The sequence below is a fragment of the Natator depressus genome, chromosome 6, assembly GCF_965152275.1.
Source record: "Natator depressus isolate rNatDep1 chromosome 6, rNatDep2.hap1, whole genome shotgun sequence".
NCBI classification, from domain to species: domain Eukaryota; kingdom Metazoa; phylum Chordata; order Testudines; family Cheloniidae; genus Natator; species Natator depressus.
Window position 1 is genome coordinate 117,658,596 of NC_134239.1, and position 14,046 is coordinate 117,672,641.

A 14,046-nucleotide genomic window follows, 5' to 3' on the forward strand; every position below is an offset into this window, starting at 1 on the left:
GCATTGCAGCCAAAAAGGAATTTGTTTGCTAGATTACATGGGCCAGATCCAGCTCTGGCTGCTTTGTACAGCTCCAGTGGTGCACAGCAGCTGTAATGCCAGCTTGACTAGGAAGTGGAGGATATTCCTCCTACAAGGGAGAATCTCCAGGTGCAAAAGAGCTAATATAGCAGAACAGAAGCACAGCCAGAGGAAAGACTGTGTGGCCCTCATGCCAGCAATTCCCATCTGCTGGACTGGCCCTGTGGGGACAGAGGTGGCCCAGGTGTAAGTCAGAGCTGACCCCAGCTACCTGTCCTCCCACCATTACCTGAGATGCAATGACCATAGCTCAGATGCAGCCCAAGGCTGAGGCTTATGTTAGATCCTGCATAGCCCCAGTGAAGTCAGTTTCAGAGTAACAGCCCTGTTAGTCTGTATTTGCAAAAAGAAAAGGAGGACTTGTGGCACCTTAGAGACTAACCAATTTATTTGAGCATAAGCTTTTGTGAGCTACAGCTCACTTCATCGGATGCATCGGATTCATCCGATGAAGTGAGCTGTAGCTCACGAAAGCTTATGCTCAAATAAATTGGTGAGTCTCTAAGGTGCCACAAGTCCTCCTGTTCTTTTAGTGAAGTCAGTGAGACTCATAGTGGTGCCACAGAGCAGAATTTGGCCCTAATTCTCTGTAAGTGGGGGAAACAAAGAAAAAGAGAAACTGTGAATCAAATTTGAAAGCCTTTTGCAGCTGAGTATTTTTGTGCTTCACTATAGTCAGTAGGAATGGAGAGACACCAACTGAAGGGTTTAAGTTAGAGACTTGGCAATAGGTGTTATTTGAAATTGTTTAGGGATCTGGTACCTATCTTCATCTGGTAGGACCTGTACAATCATATGGCTCTGTGCACTAGGGTCATGGCTCCTATTACTCGGCAACAGCTAGCACTGGATCTCTTGATAATCAAGAAAGAAAATTAGTCTTCTTCCCCTATCTACTGCCTCCACTGGGTTTAACTCACTTTGGAGGCAGGAAAAAGATGACTATTAAAACTGAAAGTGCCGCTGCGCTCTGAAGCGTGACTACCTAAAAATCACCTCACCTTAGTAAGCAGATCTGCCCTTTGTGGGTATGCAGATACAGGCGTGAACTGTCATACTTTTCTCTTCTGTTAGCCCTCCAGGGCCAACACCTCTAAGAGACCAAGTGGGATTCTATTCCTTCTTGTGCAAACACTGCTTGAGATGGGTTCGCACAAGGGGAAGTGATAGCACCATGGGGCCTGCATAACCCTCCTAGTGATGTCAGAGAAGGAAAAAATTCACCTAGACTTTCAGATCTCTGGAATATTTTACAGGATACTTGAAAAAGCACTTTTTACTTGGAGCAGATTTGACTCAGTCATTGAAAGATAATAAATATGAAACCCCACTATGCACAGAATCATTCTTTCAAGCGAACCTCACATTAAGAAAAAAATAAGAAGAGTGAACAATGATCTAGAATAATCGTGGTTTAGGCACCAAGGCAGATGTGCAGCTTGTTTTGGTCTCTCTCTCTCTTTGTTGTTTTGTTTTCACAACAATAGAAGCCACAAGCTAAGAAAACAGGGAAGCATCTAAACATGCATTATATAACTACTATGTTAAATTGACACCCATCACCTCATACAAACATCTGGTGATATAGGTTGCACAAGAAATAAAACATGCTTACTTCAAATACTAGTAAATAATACAAGAAAGTAATGGCAATCTCTAGGCACTTAAAAGTTTACAGAGAAATCTTTAGTGCTTTCCCATGCTACCTGAAAATATATTAATCAGTCTTAAGTGGTATCAAATGTTTCTCTCTTGGATTTAGAAACACTGTAGTAAAAGGAAGAACGAGTGGCATGCAGTGCTAGACTAATGACGTCATCTGTGTATCAAGAACATTTGCATACATCAATAATAGGAATGGAGGTGGGAGAAAGACATTACACCAGAAGAAAATAGCAACAAAAACAATTTAGATCAATGAGGCATTGACGGCAAGAGGGTAAAAGTAGCTTTGTGTTTTTCATAACCACTTCCCTTCTGGTTATCGTTTGGGTGAGAAAATGTATGAAAACCCTCAAAGGCAACAGGTAAATTTTCTCACGGGGCCCCAGCACCTACATTCACTGAGTGTGCTGAGTTTTAAAAATTCAGTTAAAATAGACCCGGATGGTTCATAATGTTTGCTATGGGATGGCTGCTTTCAGCGGGGTGATTATGGGAGGATCCAGTGGGCAGTCCCAGGAGCTCAGGGACCATTAGGATTCCAGTAAGGTATGCCACCTGCAGACCTGCTGTCCTTTCGTTTCTTTCATTTCTTGCCAGTGGTTTTGCTCTTCTTCTCCGCTGCTGTTCTGACCCATAGAAATCCAGCCAATCATCTCCTTGCGCTTCATGCTGCGCCGGTTGTATATGGAGATCATCAGCGTGACGTCAGAAAGCTGGAACAGGGCAACTTGGAAGACGAACGTCTCCTTGTAGATGGGGTTTGGTTGGCCTCGACGGATGGATGTCTTGCAACGAGACATCTCCTGGCCCATGGAGTTGAGAAGGCAAAGCTTTCCGTAGGTGTCTGGGACAAAAGAGAGAAGAGACACTGTTTAGTTTTGTTGCTACTAGTGAAGGAATATCAAGGGGGCAAATGAAGCAAATGGGACCTTTGTCCGAGTAAGCACTGAGTAAAAGCGGAAGGTCAGATCACCTCTTTCCATCATAAAACCCATGGGAGGGGCATAAGAAGGGAGGAAAACTCTGAGGGTTTCCTTATCATTCAGTCTGGGTGGGCAGGCAGGGTCTGCTCCTTGGCCTCATGTAATAAACTTCAAGTCTGGCCCTAAACCCTACAGGTCCCACTGGGAGGCCATGACCATCTCCATGGAATCTTTGCTCCAGCTGAGGTCCCAGCCCCCCCCTCTCCATTTCCTGGCAGCATGGCTCCATTGGAATTGCTACACCAGGGCCTCCCCTGGCTACACTTGCCTCTCATGACTCGCCTTAAAAGGAGGCAACCACTACTTACTATCCTGGACAGATCATGACCCCACAGACAGCCCTTCATAAGTTCCTGAAAGGGGGAGGCAGGTTCCATGGAGGCTGCTGACCACTCTCCTCTTTCTTGTGGGAGAGGAGACATCTGCATGCAGTAGCATGATCTGGCCTTAAGTAAGGATTTCAGAGTTTGTCCCAAGCTTGCAATAAAACCCTCTTTTTGCTTTTCCTCCTGAGTGCAGCAGAATCAAGGTCAACTTCATTCATTGTTCAAATCCTTTAGTGTACAGACATCTGTATTAACTACATTACTGCTGTGCAGGGGGCTGGACTTGACTTCCAGTCCTACATTTCCATGATTCTAGGATAATACCACCACTAACATCAAGTGCTTTCTACAGTCAAAATCCCCAATCTCATCTCATCCCACAAATCCTGCTCAGTGCAAGTTTACAGACTATTCCTGTTTGCAGGTCACTTTGCCAGGTCAACCCAGCTCTAACCTTTTTAAACAGCAAAGACCAAGGTTCTGCAATTTAATATCACCTCAGAGTGCACGGAAGATAGGAAATAAATTACAACCCACTGTCTCCTTCCTACAGCAAGTCTATCCTTTTCTATTCCTGTTTGATGTGCTATGTTACGCACTTATCTGCTGAGAAACACAAGGTGTGAAATTACACTTCAGGTGTGAAAACACTTCTGTAGCTCAAAAGCAGGGCTCTCCATTCCTCAAACTGTTCCACTGAAAAAAGCTGTCAGGAAACTGACAATTGAGGAGTAAATTGTGAGCCTGCACAGCTGTACAGCTATCAGGTTATTGCAGGAAAAGTTCAGCCCTATCACCAGCTAGCTATGGCAATTTGGCTGCTAACATCACACTAGAGACAAAGTAAATCTTGCCAACAAAGATCTTCTCCGTAGAGAGAAAAGGAGAGCAATTTATTCTGTCATGAAATAGTCTGCTGATTGTGGCTGGGAAGGAAACAAACCCACTTAAATACAAGAAATGTGAATAGTCCATGTGGCACAAAGCAGACTACAGGTCCCATGTACTTTACTGAGAGCTGAACCCTACTTTCTGCGGGATGGCTTGTGATTTTGATGGCACAAATCTGAATCTTGCAGAAGCTTCAGATACATTAAAAACAATACAGAGTTTTGGGGGTTTGTTTTTGTTTTTTAGCTGGACTGTATATGAAAACGAACAAAACAATCAGCACAGGGTTCCTGGTGTTATACATGGGGATTTAATTTATTTTACCTTGCCAGGTGTCTGTACTGACAAAGCATAGCTGCACTGTAGAAATGTGTCATCATGAAGCCAGGGGCTCTGGCTGCTGCTCAGGGTACTATGGGGGCTTCTTGATATTAGAACTGGTTGTGGGGGAAAGTTTCAGGAAATTTTGGGGGGAAGTTCTGCCCTTACACAAACATGCCCTTGCTGCAGAAAGTTTGGTTTTAGGGCAGGGGTAGCTCCCAGGTGGAAATCTTAAAATGGGTTCCAGTTAGGAACTAGGTACAATGGCTCTATTCTTGGTCTACTAGTTCCTGGAACTACATTTACTTCAACTGAACCCAACAGTGGCCAAAAGGAAATGACTGAAATCTCCACTCGGATACTCAAGGTAGGTTCTGGACAACCTCAGAGTCTTGACATTTGGAGGTTCCCCCACAACTAAGGTACACCAACGACCAGAGGGTTCTAGCATGAGAACACCCATATAATTTCACCCGGTGAAGTCAGACAGGATTTGAAGCTAGCTGGCTGCAGCATGCTTCGCTCACTGAAGCACCCAGTCCCTGGGAGAAGCAGCACTAACATTCGCTCTGGGAAAGAGCTCATGCAACTAAAGCATAATACGGATACCTCTCTGGATGTGCTAAGTGTCTGTCTTTTCAAGAGACGGGAAACTTCACTATCAACGCTTCAGGCAACAAGAAGCAGGTTTTTTTGCTCACCTGTCAACCCCAGAGAGTGGGAGGGGAGGGACTTTAACTGAGAGTGAAATCCCTAATGTTTCAGCTCCTAGATCTAGAGTTTAGCATGCCCATTGTGTTACATTAACGTATGGCAATGAGTGTATCAAATAAACATTACTATACAGCTTGTAGAGGGCAGCATTCTCAGCGACAGAAACAGTAACTCAGCTGTAGCCGAATGAAAACAGCACTTCAAGCTTTCGTTTCTTTACTTATTGGGTTAGCACCCATTAGTGCTGCTTTATTTTATGACCTATCAGCACATCCCTTGTAAATCCTGTTCTTCAGGTTTGTTGCAGATTTGCTGCAAACATTCACCTCCACCTGAAACTTGGGCTTAATAAGATTTTTACCCTGGAGACTAGTTTATATTCTTGTACACACTTTTAGAAAAAATCTTTTGGCTTGTTTTAAAGACATCAGAATGGCGCTGGTGCGGGAATCAATATATATCCAGCTGCAAATGTATTCCTTTAACTCAAAAATAGCTTTGCTTTGTATTTTCCAAGATGTGAGTCTGTAGTATGGATTCTGCTTTTTTATCCTTCTTACACATTTAAAATAATTGAGTTAAGCGAAGTTACTGGGCACCATTGACTACTGGGCGTATAATAATCATTTGAACTTCCATTGCACTTCCCACGCAAAATCTCTATGCACTTGCCAAAAGTTAATGAATTTACTGCTTGATTTTCAGCTATGCCGATCACCCACCATCAGATCCTAAGGGTTATTTGGGGGCAAATTCAGGGGTGGAGAATAAGGGATGCTAAAGGATTAATTAAAGCATTCTCTCTCTCTTTTTTTTTTTTCCTGGCAAAGCAACTAGTTGTAACTCTGTCTGTAACTCACTGGCAAGTGCATGTTGCCTGATCTGCAGGTGATAGGAGTCTGGATAGCGCCCTACCTACAGAGCTTGGCTGGACCTGTAGCAGTACTAGCTTTTCACTCTGGAGGTTCCCAGTTCAGTGACCGGTATGTTGGTGTGCATCCATAGACCTGTGTGGACTTTTACTGCCTACCATCTTATGCTCTCCTTATGTTCTACAAATTATCCCAGGCACTACAGAACGTTTTTTTAAAGACAGAAGGGAAGGCAAGAACCCTACTTTACTTCTCACCTGAAACTGGTGATATTTCTTGAAGGATTCCATAAAAACCCTGACACCTAAAAGTAATATGAATTATAGTCAACTGCCATTTTAGCTCATTTGCCGGACCATATGATTCTCCTGAGGGGTCATGGCATGCCTAGCCATCCAGAGAGGGCTACAAAATCTGCTAGGTAACCTCTAGAAGGGACTGGAGAAGTTTTGATTGGTTTCAAATGATCGTGTGGGGGCACCCAAATCCTAATTGACAGTGGTGAGCATGGGGAGCGGTGTCACTTGTTTGAGTGGTAAAATATGCCCAGAGAAAGGTTTTGTGCTAATGAATTATGCATTCTCATAATTTAACCCAAATTTGGTCCCAGGCTTTTCTAGATTCACACCTCTCCCTGTTCAAATTCCGATGACAGAGAGCTCTTAATTCACACAGGAAATAATTAACAAAGGTGTAAACACATCAGGCATCAGATAAAATTTAAGACCAGTCAAGGTTTCAAGTTCCTCCTAAAGCAAATCAGGACTGTGATATCAAGGTCACACCTGGTGCTATCTCCTAGTCCTCCTTGTCTTGGTCACCTCACCCCACTCAAATACCGTACAAGGTAGGAAGGATTTTTTAGTGGTGGGGCACTTGACCGGGACTCTCGAAACCTAGGTTCAGTTCTTGGCTCAGCCATGGACTTTCTGTGTGACCTTGAGTGAGTCAATTAATCCACCCTGTAGTTCAGTTCCCGAGGTGGCAATAACAGGACTGCCTTGCCCTCACCAGGGTGTTAAAAGGATAAAATCTGTTAATGATCGTGAGGCACTTTGATACCATGGTGATGAGGATCATAGAAGTTCTTAGCTAGATAGTCTGCGGTATCCTCTGCACTTTTTGCCCCCACTACTCATAACACAGATTGGTTTTTGTTCATCAGCCGTTAAATCTCGATTTGTGGAGCTTTTCCCTTTCCGATTTTGATTTGTTCATTCTCTTTCCCTCCCCCGCCCTCTCTTTTTTAACAATAATGCTATTGTGTTTGTTTAATGGGGTTAATATGCTGCTGGTATGATAATGATCATGTATGGTTGTAATTATCATGTGTGATTAATTCTGCACTTGCTGAAAGGCTGTGAGGGTTATTCTTACCAGCGAGGAAGTCAGAACAATAGTGTTCGACAAGGGGCATTATATATTAACATGAACCCCACAAGAAATGCACAGAGGGAAAGAATTAAGATTGTGCTTGGAAGGAGAGAAATCAAACAGAACAGCAGGAAATGTCTGGCAGCTCTTTGGGGCAGGAGCTGTCCTTTTGTTCTGTCTGTACAGAACCTGGCACAACAGGGTGCTGGTCCATGACTGAGGGTCCTAGACACTACCCCAGGACAAATAACAACAATTAATAACAAATAAGACAAGGACATTTATCAAGGCTGCAGGTCCCAGCTGTCACTCACTGTAAAATACCCCCACTTAAGTGAGAATACCGGATTTTTGAGGAAAACACCCAGGAGACTAAAATATAAACCCCAGAACCATCCCAGGGGCCCACTAAAATAGTATGAACAGAACATGGAAGGAAAGGAGGATAAATTCTTCTCTTCTATAATGGACGGAAACATGAGCACAAGCTGATGAGTTTTAGGAGGAGTAAATAAAACAAGATACATATAATACATACATTGTTAGCATTAAAATGCGGAGAGGGTCATCACGGAAAAAGGGACATACTACAGAAAAAACACTTGTGACACTTTCTCGCAGTGCCTGGAACTGTGAGTCACCTTGTTAAACCCCTGCTTCAGCAAGAGAGAGACGTTGCACTGGGGGGATGAGGTAAGTCAGCTCCCTGACACCACCAGCCCATTAGCCATCCAAACTCCTTGGGACTGTGCCAGCCCTTTCTTTGCCTTGCCAGTAACAATAGGTAGATACACAGGGATCACTTAGGGCCGGATGCTGCAGCCCTTCCTTTGGTTTGTATTCCCAGGGTGCCCAGTGAAGTTAATGGAACTACTAACATGAGTAACGACTGCAGACTCACGCCTACACCCCGGCAGGTCCAGGTGAACAATTCCTGAAGTTCTAGCCTGGACCAAACTATTTTTAAATGCCACTTCTGAGTCCTTCTTAGGAGATGCTGTGTCAGAAATTCAAGCAGCAAAAAAACTGCTCACGTGCATCATAATGTTGAGATTTAAAAAAAAATTAACGTTGATGGATCACTGTCATTTTTGAAGGATAAATAAGGGCGGCTGCAATATTTAACTGACTCAGTTCAGCGCTCAACAACATTTTGTTTTGAAGGTTTTGTGATGCATAAGATAAGTCCGGGGGGAGAAACCATTCTTTCCTTGTTCAACAAACTGTCTCTTGCAGCTTTTGCAGACTCCAAGATGCTGCCCTCTAAATCACTGAGGTCCAAATGTAGTGCCTGCCTCTGCAGGTGTGGAGGCCTCCCCAGGCACCAGAACCACTGTGGATTCGGGGAGCCGTGTAGGGGGCATGCATGCCACATGAGGCATGGAGCTCAGTTATGGAGGGCCCTCAGTGGGGCAGAGAGCCGGGCTGGAGTGAGGACAGAGCATGGTAGGGTTGGACTAGAAGATTCACTGCTGTGTAGCTCCTCCTGCTGTTTCCCCTACACTCTGGTGAAGGCGGTGGGTGGATGTGGGTTGACTAATAGGCGGCAGAGGATACTAAAGCCATTGGACTACAGCAGTGCTTAATTTGTGCCAGTGCTGAGCCCCGGCACCTCCGGGCTTGGCAGTTCGTAGCCCCAGCACCTCTGGGCTTGCCGCATCAGTTATGAAAGTAAAAAAATTGCTTGAGCCCCGGCACTTCTTTCATTACACATGAAGCACTGAACTGCAGTAGTATCCATAGAATAGCTCTGCAGCTATCATGCAGTCTGTGTGCACGTAGGGGGGTGGGAAAGATTCTTTCCCTCCTGCTGCCTCCCCTGAGCATCTGCCCAACGCCATCTGGAGAGTAAACATTACACTTCTTTCGACAGCTACTAAGCTGGCAGGGGCTATGACATGGGAGGTTACTCCTGCACTCCAGGCTCTCTCTCAATGTCTTCTCGCATGTCTAGTGCGCATTGCATAGCAGTTTGGTTTTCCACTGCCTTTTACGTTAGCTGTCCCAAAGCCCTTCACAAAGCCCCATTGTGCTGGAAGCTCCTGTTACGCCTTTCAAAAATAGCGCTCTCAGCACTGGACCCCAGAACACGTTTAACTGAGAGAAGCAATACTGGCCAGGATTCTACAGCTCTCTCCCTGCTCTTCAAAAACAAGATGGAATTTTTAGTTTCTACCTGGAAAAGGAGGCTTGGTTTAATATCTTATCCAAAGAACAGCACCCTAATCAGAGCAGCAGCCTGCATCTCATACTACTTCACTGGAATGCCAGCAGTGGTGATGACTGCAGTTTCTAGCATGGGGTTTGGAGCCAAGTGTTCCCTTTTTCCAACCCCTTTTGCTCTCTTTTTGATAGGTTTTTCCCTCACATCACATTACCAGTAATTTTCCAGGCATGCAAGTACAGTATAGAACAGAAAATAATGATGTGACTTTGGATGGGGAAGCATATTGTGACAGATATGGAACTTCCCTGCAGTAAATTATGAATATTGTATGCTGGCCTGGCCACGGGGATGGTGTTTATTGTATGACTATATTGATTTAATTCAATAGTGAGCTGTCTGGATACAGGCAAGAAGTAGGAGAAAGGCTCAAGATAGCCACTTATCAGCAAATACTTAAGTGCTAAGGGACCCTGCCAGACTTATTTGCTTTGCTGACACTGTCAGAGTTTCCAATCAGCCTACAAAACTGTTTTAACCAGCAATAATCAGAACCCTGCAAACATGAGAACAAAGAACTTAGGCAGGTTTTAATACAATGTCTTCTCAGGTATGTCTTCATTGCACAGGTTTCAGAGTAACAGCCGTGTTAGTCTGTATTCGCAAAAAGAAAAGGAGTACTTGTGGCCTAACCCCCCCAACTCCTCAGACGTTCTTGTTAAACCCTGGATTTGTGCTGGAAATGGCCTGCCTTGATTATCATACACATTGTAAGGAGAGTGGTCACTTTAGATAAGCTATTACCAGCAGGAGAGTGAGTTTGTGTGTGTGTGGGGGGGGGGGGTGAGAAAACCTGGATTTGTGCTGGAAATGGCCCAACTTGATTATCATACACATTGTAAGGAGAGTGATCACTTTAGATAAGCTATTGGCAGCAGGAGAGTGGGGTGGGGGGAGGTATTTTTTCATGCTTTGTGTGTATAAAAGATCTTCTACACTTTCCACAGTATGCATCCGATGAAGTGAGCTGTAGCTCACGAAAGCTTATGCTCAAATAAATTGGTTAGTCTCTAAGGTGCCACAAGTACTCCTTTTCCTTTTGCTTCATTGCACAGTTAACCAAGGCTCTCACCCAAGTTTTAGGCCAACCCCCACTACCATCCACACAGAAAAACCTCTGATCCCAGGTTTGGAGATGTTGTAAGCTTTGGATACCTGGCCCGGCTGGGAGTGGCCTTAGAACCTGGGATGGAAGCTGTCCAGTTTGCAGTGAAGATGCAGGCTAAACCATGTGAATGATGACAGCCCTCCAATGCCTTCCCACAATTCCCCCCGGGGATCCAGAACGACAGACACGTTCTGCCACAATGCACTGGGAACGAACCACAAAACAGCTCAGCTTATTGCAGCACAAAGAACCATGGGATATGGCCCTGGAAGTCCTAGCCCCGCCCCCCCCCACACACACGTGAGTGTAGCACCAGTGAGGATGCAGTAACTTGGGGATGGCCTTGCAGTGCGGCTACTCACACCCGGGTGAGGCTAATCTGGATGCCAGTCACCCAAGTAAACTCTGCAATACCTTCAGCGGGATAGAGGGCTACAGAGGAAGTAGACAGACACAGGGGCCTGCTGGGTGTGTGTGTGGGGAGGCTAGGCTTGCTGAGGTCACCTTTGTGGGAGGATAGGACTCAAGGCAAGATAGACAAATGTGCAGACTCTTTGTTGTTTTAAAATCCTTTTTCTCTTACTCTTTGTTCCCATTGATAAATAAATCATGGTTTTAAGAAGGCTGTTTTGTTTCCTATAATACCACTGGTCACTGGCTCTTGAAGGGAAGAACCACAGGTGCCCGAAACCAGCTGGAACTGCAGAACGAGACTGTTTCATACACAGGGTAGTATAGCCGAGGTCCTGGTCTAAGAGTTGAACAACTGCATGATCCTAGCCTGAAGCAGGAAAGAGCATGAGGGCCAAGACCTGAGTTGGGGGCACTCAGAGACCAGAAAGGGGCAGCTAGACCTGTGACCACAACATATTTGAAGATTTTCATTGAAATTCTAAGAAAATCTTATTTCTTGAGGGTCTGGCTAGCTACAGGTATTAAGTAATTGGATACCGGGCTTGATCCTGCAAGGTTCTGAGCGCTCTGGCCACAATCTAGCAAAGCAATTAAGTACTTCAATGGAACTACTCACATGCTTGCATTTAAGGGTGTGCTAAAATGCTTTGGTGGATCACAGCCAAAGGTGCACAGCACCCTGCAGGTTCAAGCCCAAAGAGTCTTCATTTATAGATCCCCAGCTCAAATCAAGCCCAGGTTCACAGTGACCAAATGTTGTTGCCATCAGGTAGATGTCTGGTGGCTTATGTGAAATGGCCCACATCCAGTTCTCAATGGGCAAGTAACCACATCACCAAAAATACCTCCTCAATTGACGCTAGTTCTCAGATGAGATGACGGGCCAAAGACTGAAAGGCCATGAAGTTTGAACTCACCCCTAGAGGCGGTACCTTCTAGCCTTGAATGAGGCACATTGGCAGCAAAGCTGACTACCACGGCTTGTGCTACACCAGCACAGTGAATAAAGCGCAGACTTTGGTCAGCATCGCTGTTAATGTGTCACGCTTCACGAGCACTAGACACAATTAAAGCATTAAATATGTACTCTTGGCTCCGATTTTATTTTTTATATTAGAGAGGATGGCTGGTCCAAAGACATGGGTTCAAGGCCCTGCTTTCCCACAGACTTCCTGTGTGGCCTTGGGCTGATCACTTAGTGGCTCCATGCCTCAGTTCCCCTCTATAAAATAAGGATAATACCACTTCTTTGCCTCACTGGGATAAATACATTAAATCTTGTGAGGCGCTCTGATACTATGCTAATGGCAGCCTCATCAGTACCACAGATAGATATTTTATTCAAAATGCACAGGCAAATTTACCAGCACATGCATTTGGAATAATATTTTTTATTCCACTATTAAATGTAAAATTCAAATGTGCAGAGACTCAATTAGGAAATAATTTAATTGGATAGCTTGATGTGGCAAAAACTGTATCAAGAAAATAAAACCAGGTTGTGGCTCAGTGGCTCTGTCGAATAGGTGGTGCCATTACGAGAGATTTCACTTACCGGGCGGCCTGTTAACAGCAAGGTTGCGGAAATGGCTGCCTTTGATCATCTCTACTGACAACCGTCCGGTAGTAGCATTGTACGACAGTCCCACCAGCAGCTCTGGTATGCCTCCGTGCGACAGGGACTGTGTTGAAGAAGCGCTATCGCTGTGAGAGGTTGCCGACAGACTGATCTGAGAGTCTCCACTCTGCAGGGAAAGAACAAAGAGAATCCCAGTGGAATGCTCAACTCTGCTCCCCCTTTAATGTATACCTTGGGGTCTAACTGGGTAGAATTGTGATGTTCTTCTTGGAGTTGCCAATGACTAACAATCATCTGCATGAATAACAATGGGGTAGAAGATAGAACTGCAGGAACAAGTCTCCAGCATCACTTTGCAGAAACACATCTTTCAATACTCTCTCTCTCTCTAGAGGCCAGAAGCCCTGTCTAATGTGTTATTACTAGTGTAAATCAAAGCTTTTGAGATAAACATATGCTCCAGTACATCAAAAGTCGAGTAAATTTCCCTGAAAATGACTTTCTGATGGAATGTGTCTAGCACAATCTTCTATCTTTTATGTCACTTGCTGTATATTTTCTTGCTTTCTTCCCAGTTACCATCATGTTCAGTTCTCTCTTCCCCCTGCAAATGCATTGTTTATTATTCATTTTGTATGCACAATCTCATATGGAGTTTCTTTTATATGGTGAAAAGTCTTACGCCTTGTCTACACAGGGAAATTGTCCAGCATAGCTATTGCAAAATAAGCTTTTTTGCAACAGCTATTCTGGAATAGCTCCCAATATGGACACTATTCTGGAATGCGAGTGACTTTTTTCTGGAATAATTATTCTGCTCAATTCCCTCCTTTTCCCTGCCTCTTTGCAGACAAGACCTTAGAGGAAAGGGTGGCCTGTTTTAATACTTGTTAGTATTTTTCTTTTTACCAAAGGATTGAATATTAGTACAAGGCATGCCTGCTTTAAAAAGAAAAAACAGAACAAAACAGTATGTTTGAAAATTTAATAGCTATAGTTTCAAAATCAACCTGATGACACAGCAATTATCCTGCTACTCTGATATCACAGATGATCTAATCTGGGATTGGAAATTGGGATTTTCCAAGGAGATTAAAGGAGCAAAGTGACTAAATCCTACAGAAGCAAGGCACCAAACTTCCTCAGACTTCTTGGAAAACCCCCAGCTAGAATGCTCTTGTGGTGATGCTCACTGTCTATACACAGGACTCTGAAAACTGAGCAGTTGTCTGGAATGTACAAGAGGCTGCTTAAAATATTCAGGCCAAATAAAGTGCCCAACTGGTAGAAAACATGCATGCGTAGATGCAAATGGGTAATTATGCATGCAAAATGGAAGGCTGGTTGTTTCGGCAATGGACCTTTTTGTGGGTTCTAGTGCATATTTTATGAGCAGTTACCAGTCTGTGCCCATGAACACATCTTTTATGGATGGAACTTCTGTGCCTAATTTTGAAAACTTGGCTCTCTAACCTCAGAACACAATAGATTACA

At 44.3% G+C, this 14,046-nt stretch overlaps 1 protein-coding gene across 3 annotated transcripts in view; it reads right to left on the bottom strand.

Moving 5' to 3' along the window:
• Positions 1-612: 612 nt before the first annotated feature.
• Positions 613-14,046, bottom strand: part of SYT16 (synaptotagmin 16) — a 133,795-nt gene continuing 120,361 nt past the window's right edge. For 2 of the 3 annotated variants that reach the window (XM_074956407.1, XM_074956406.1), the window contains 2 exons: positions 12,529-12,718; positions 616-2,590 (listed from right to left, as the gene is read on the bottom strand). In XM_074956407.1, the coding sequence (XP_074812508.1) occupies positions 2,277-2,590; positions 12,529-12,718 (504 nt within the window). In that variant the 3' untranslated portion in view covers positions 616-2,276. Of the gene's footprint in view, positions 2,591-12,528; positions 12,719-14,046 lie in introns of all 3 variants that reach the window. The other variant, XM_074956405.1, reaches the window with a different exon arrangement.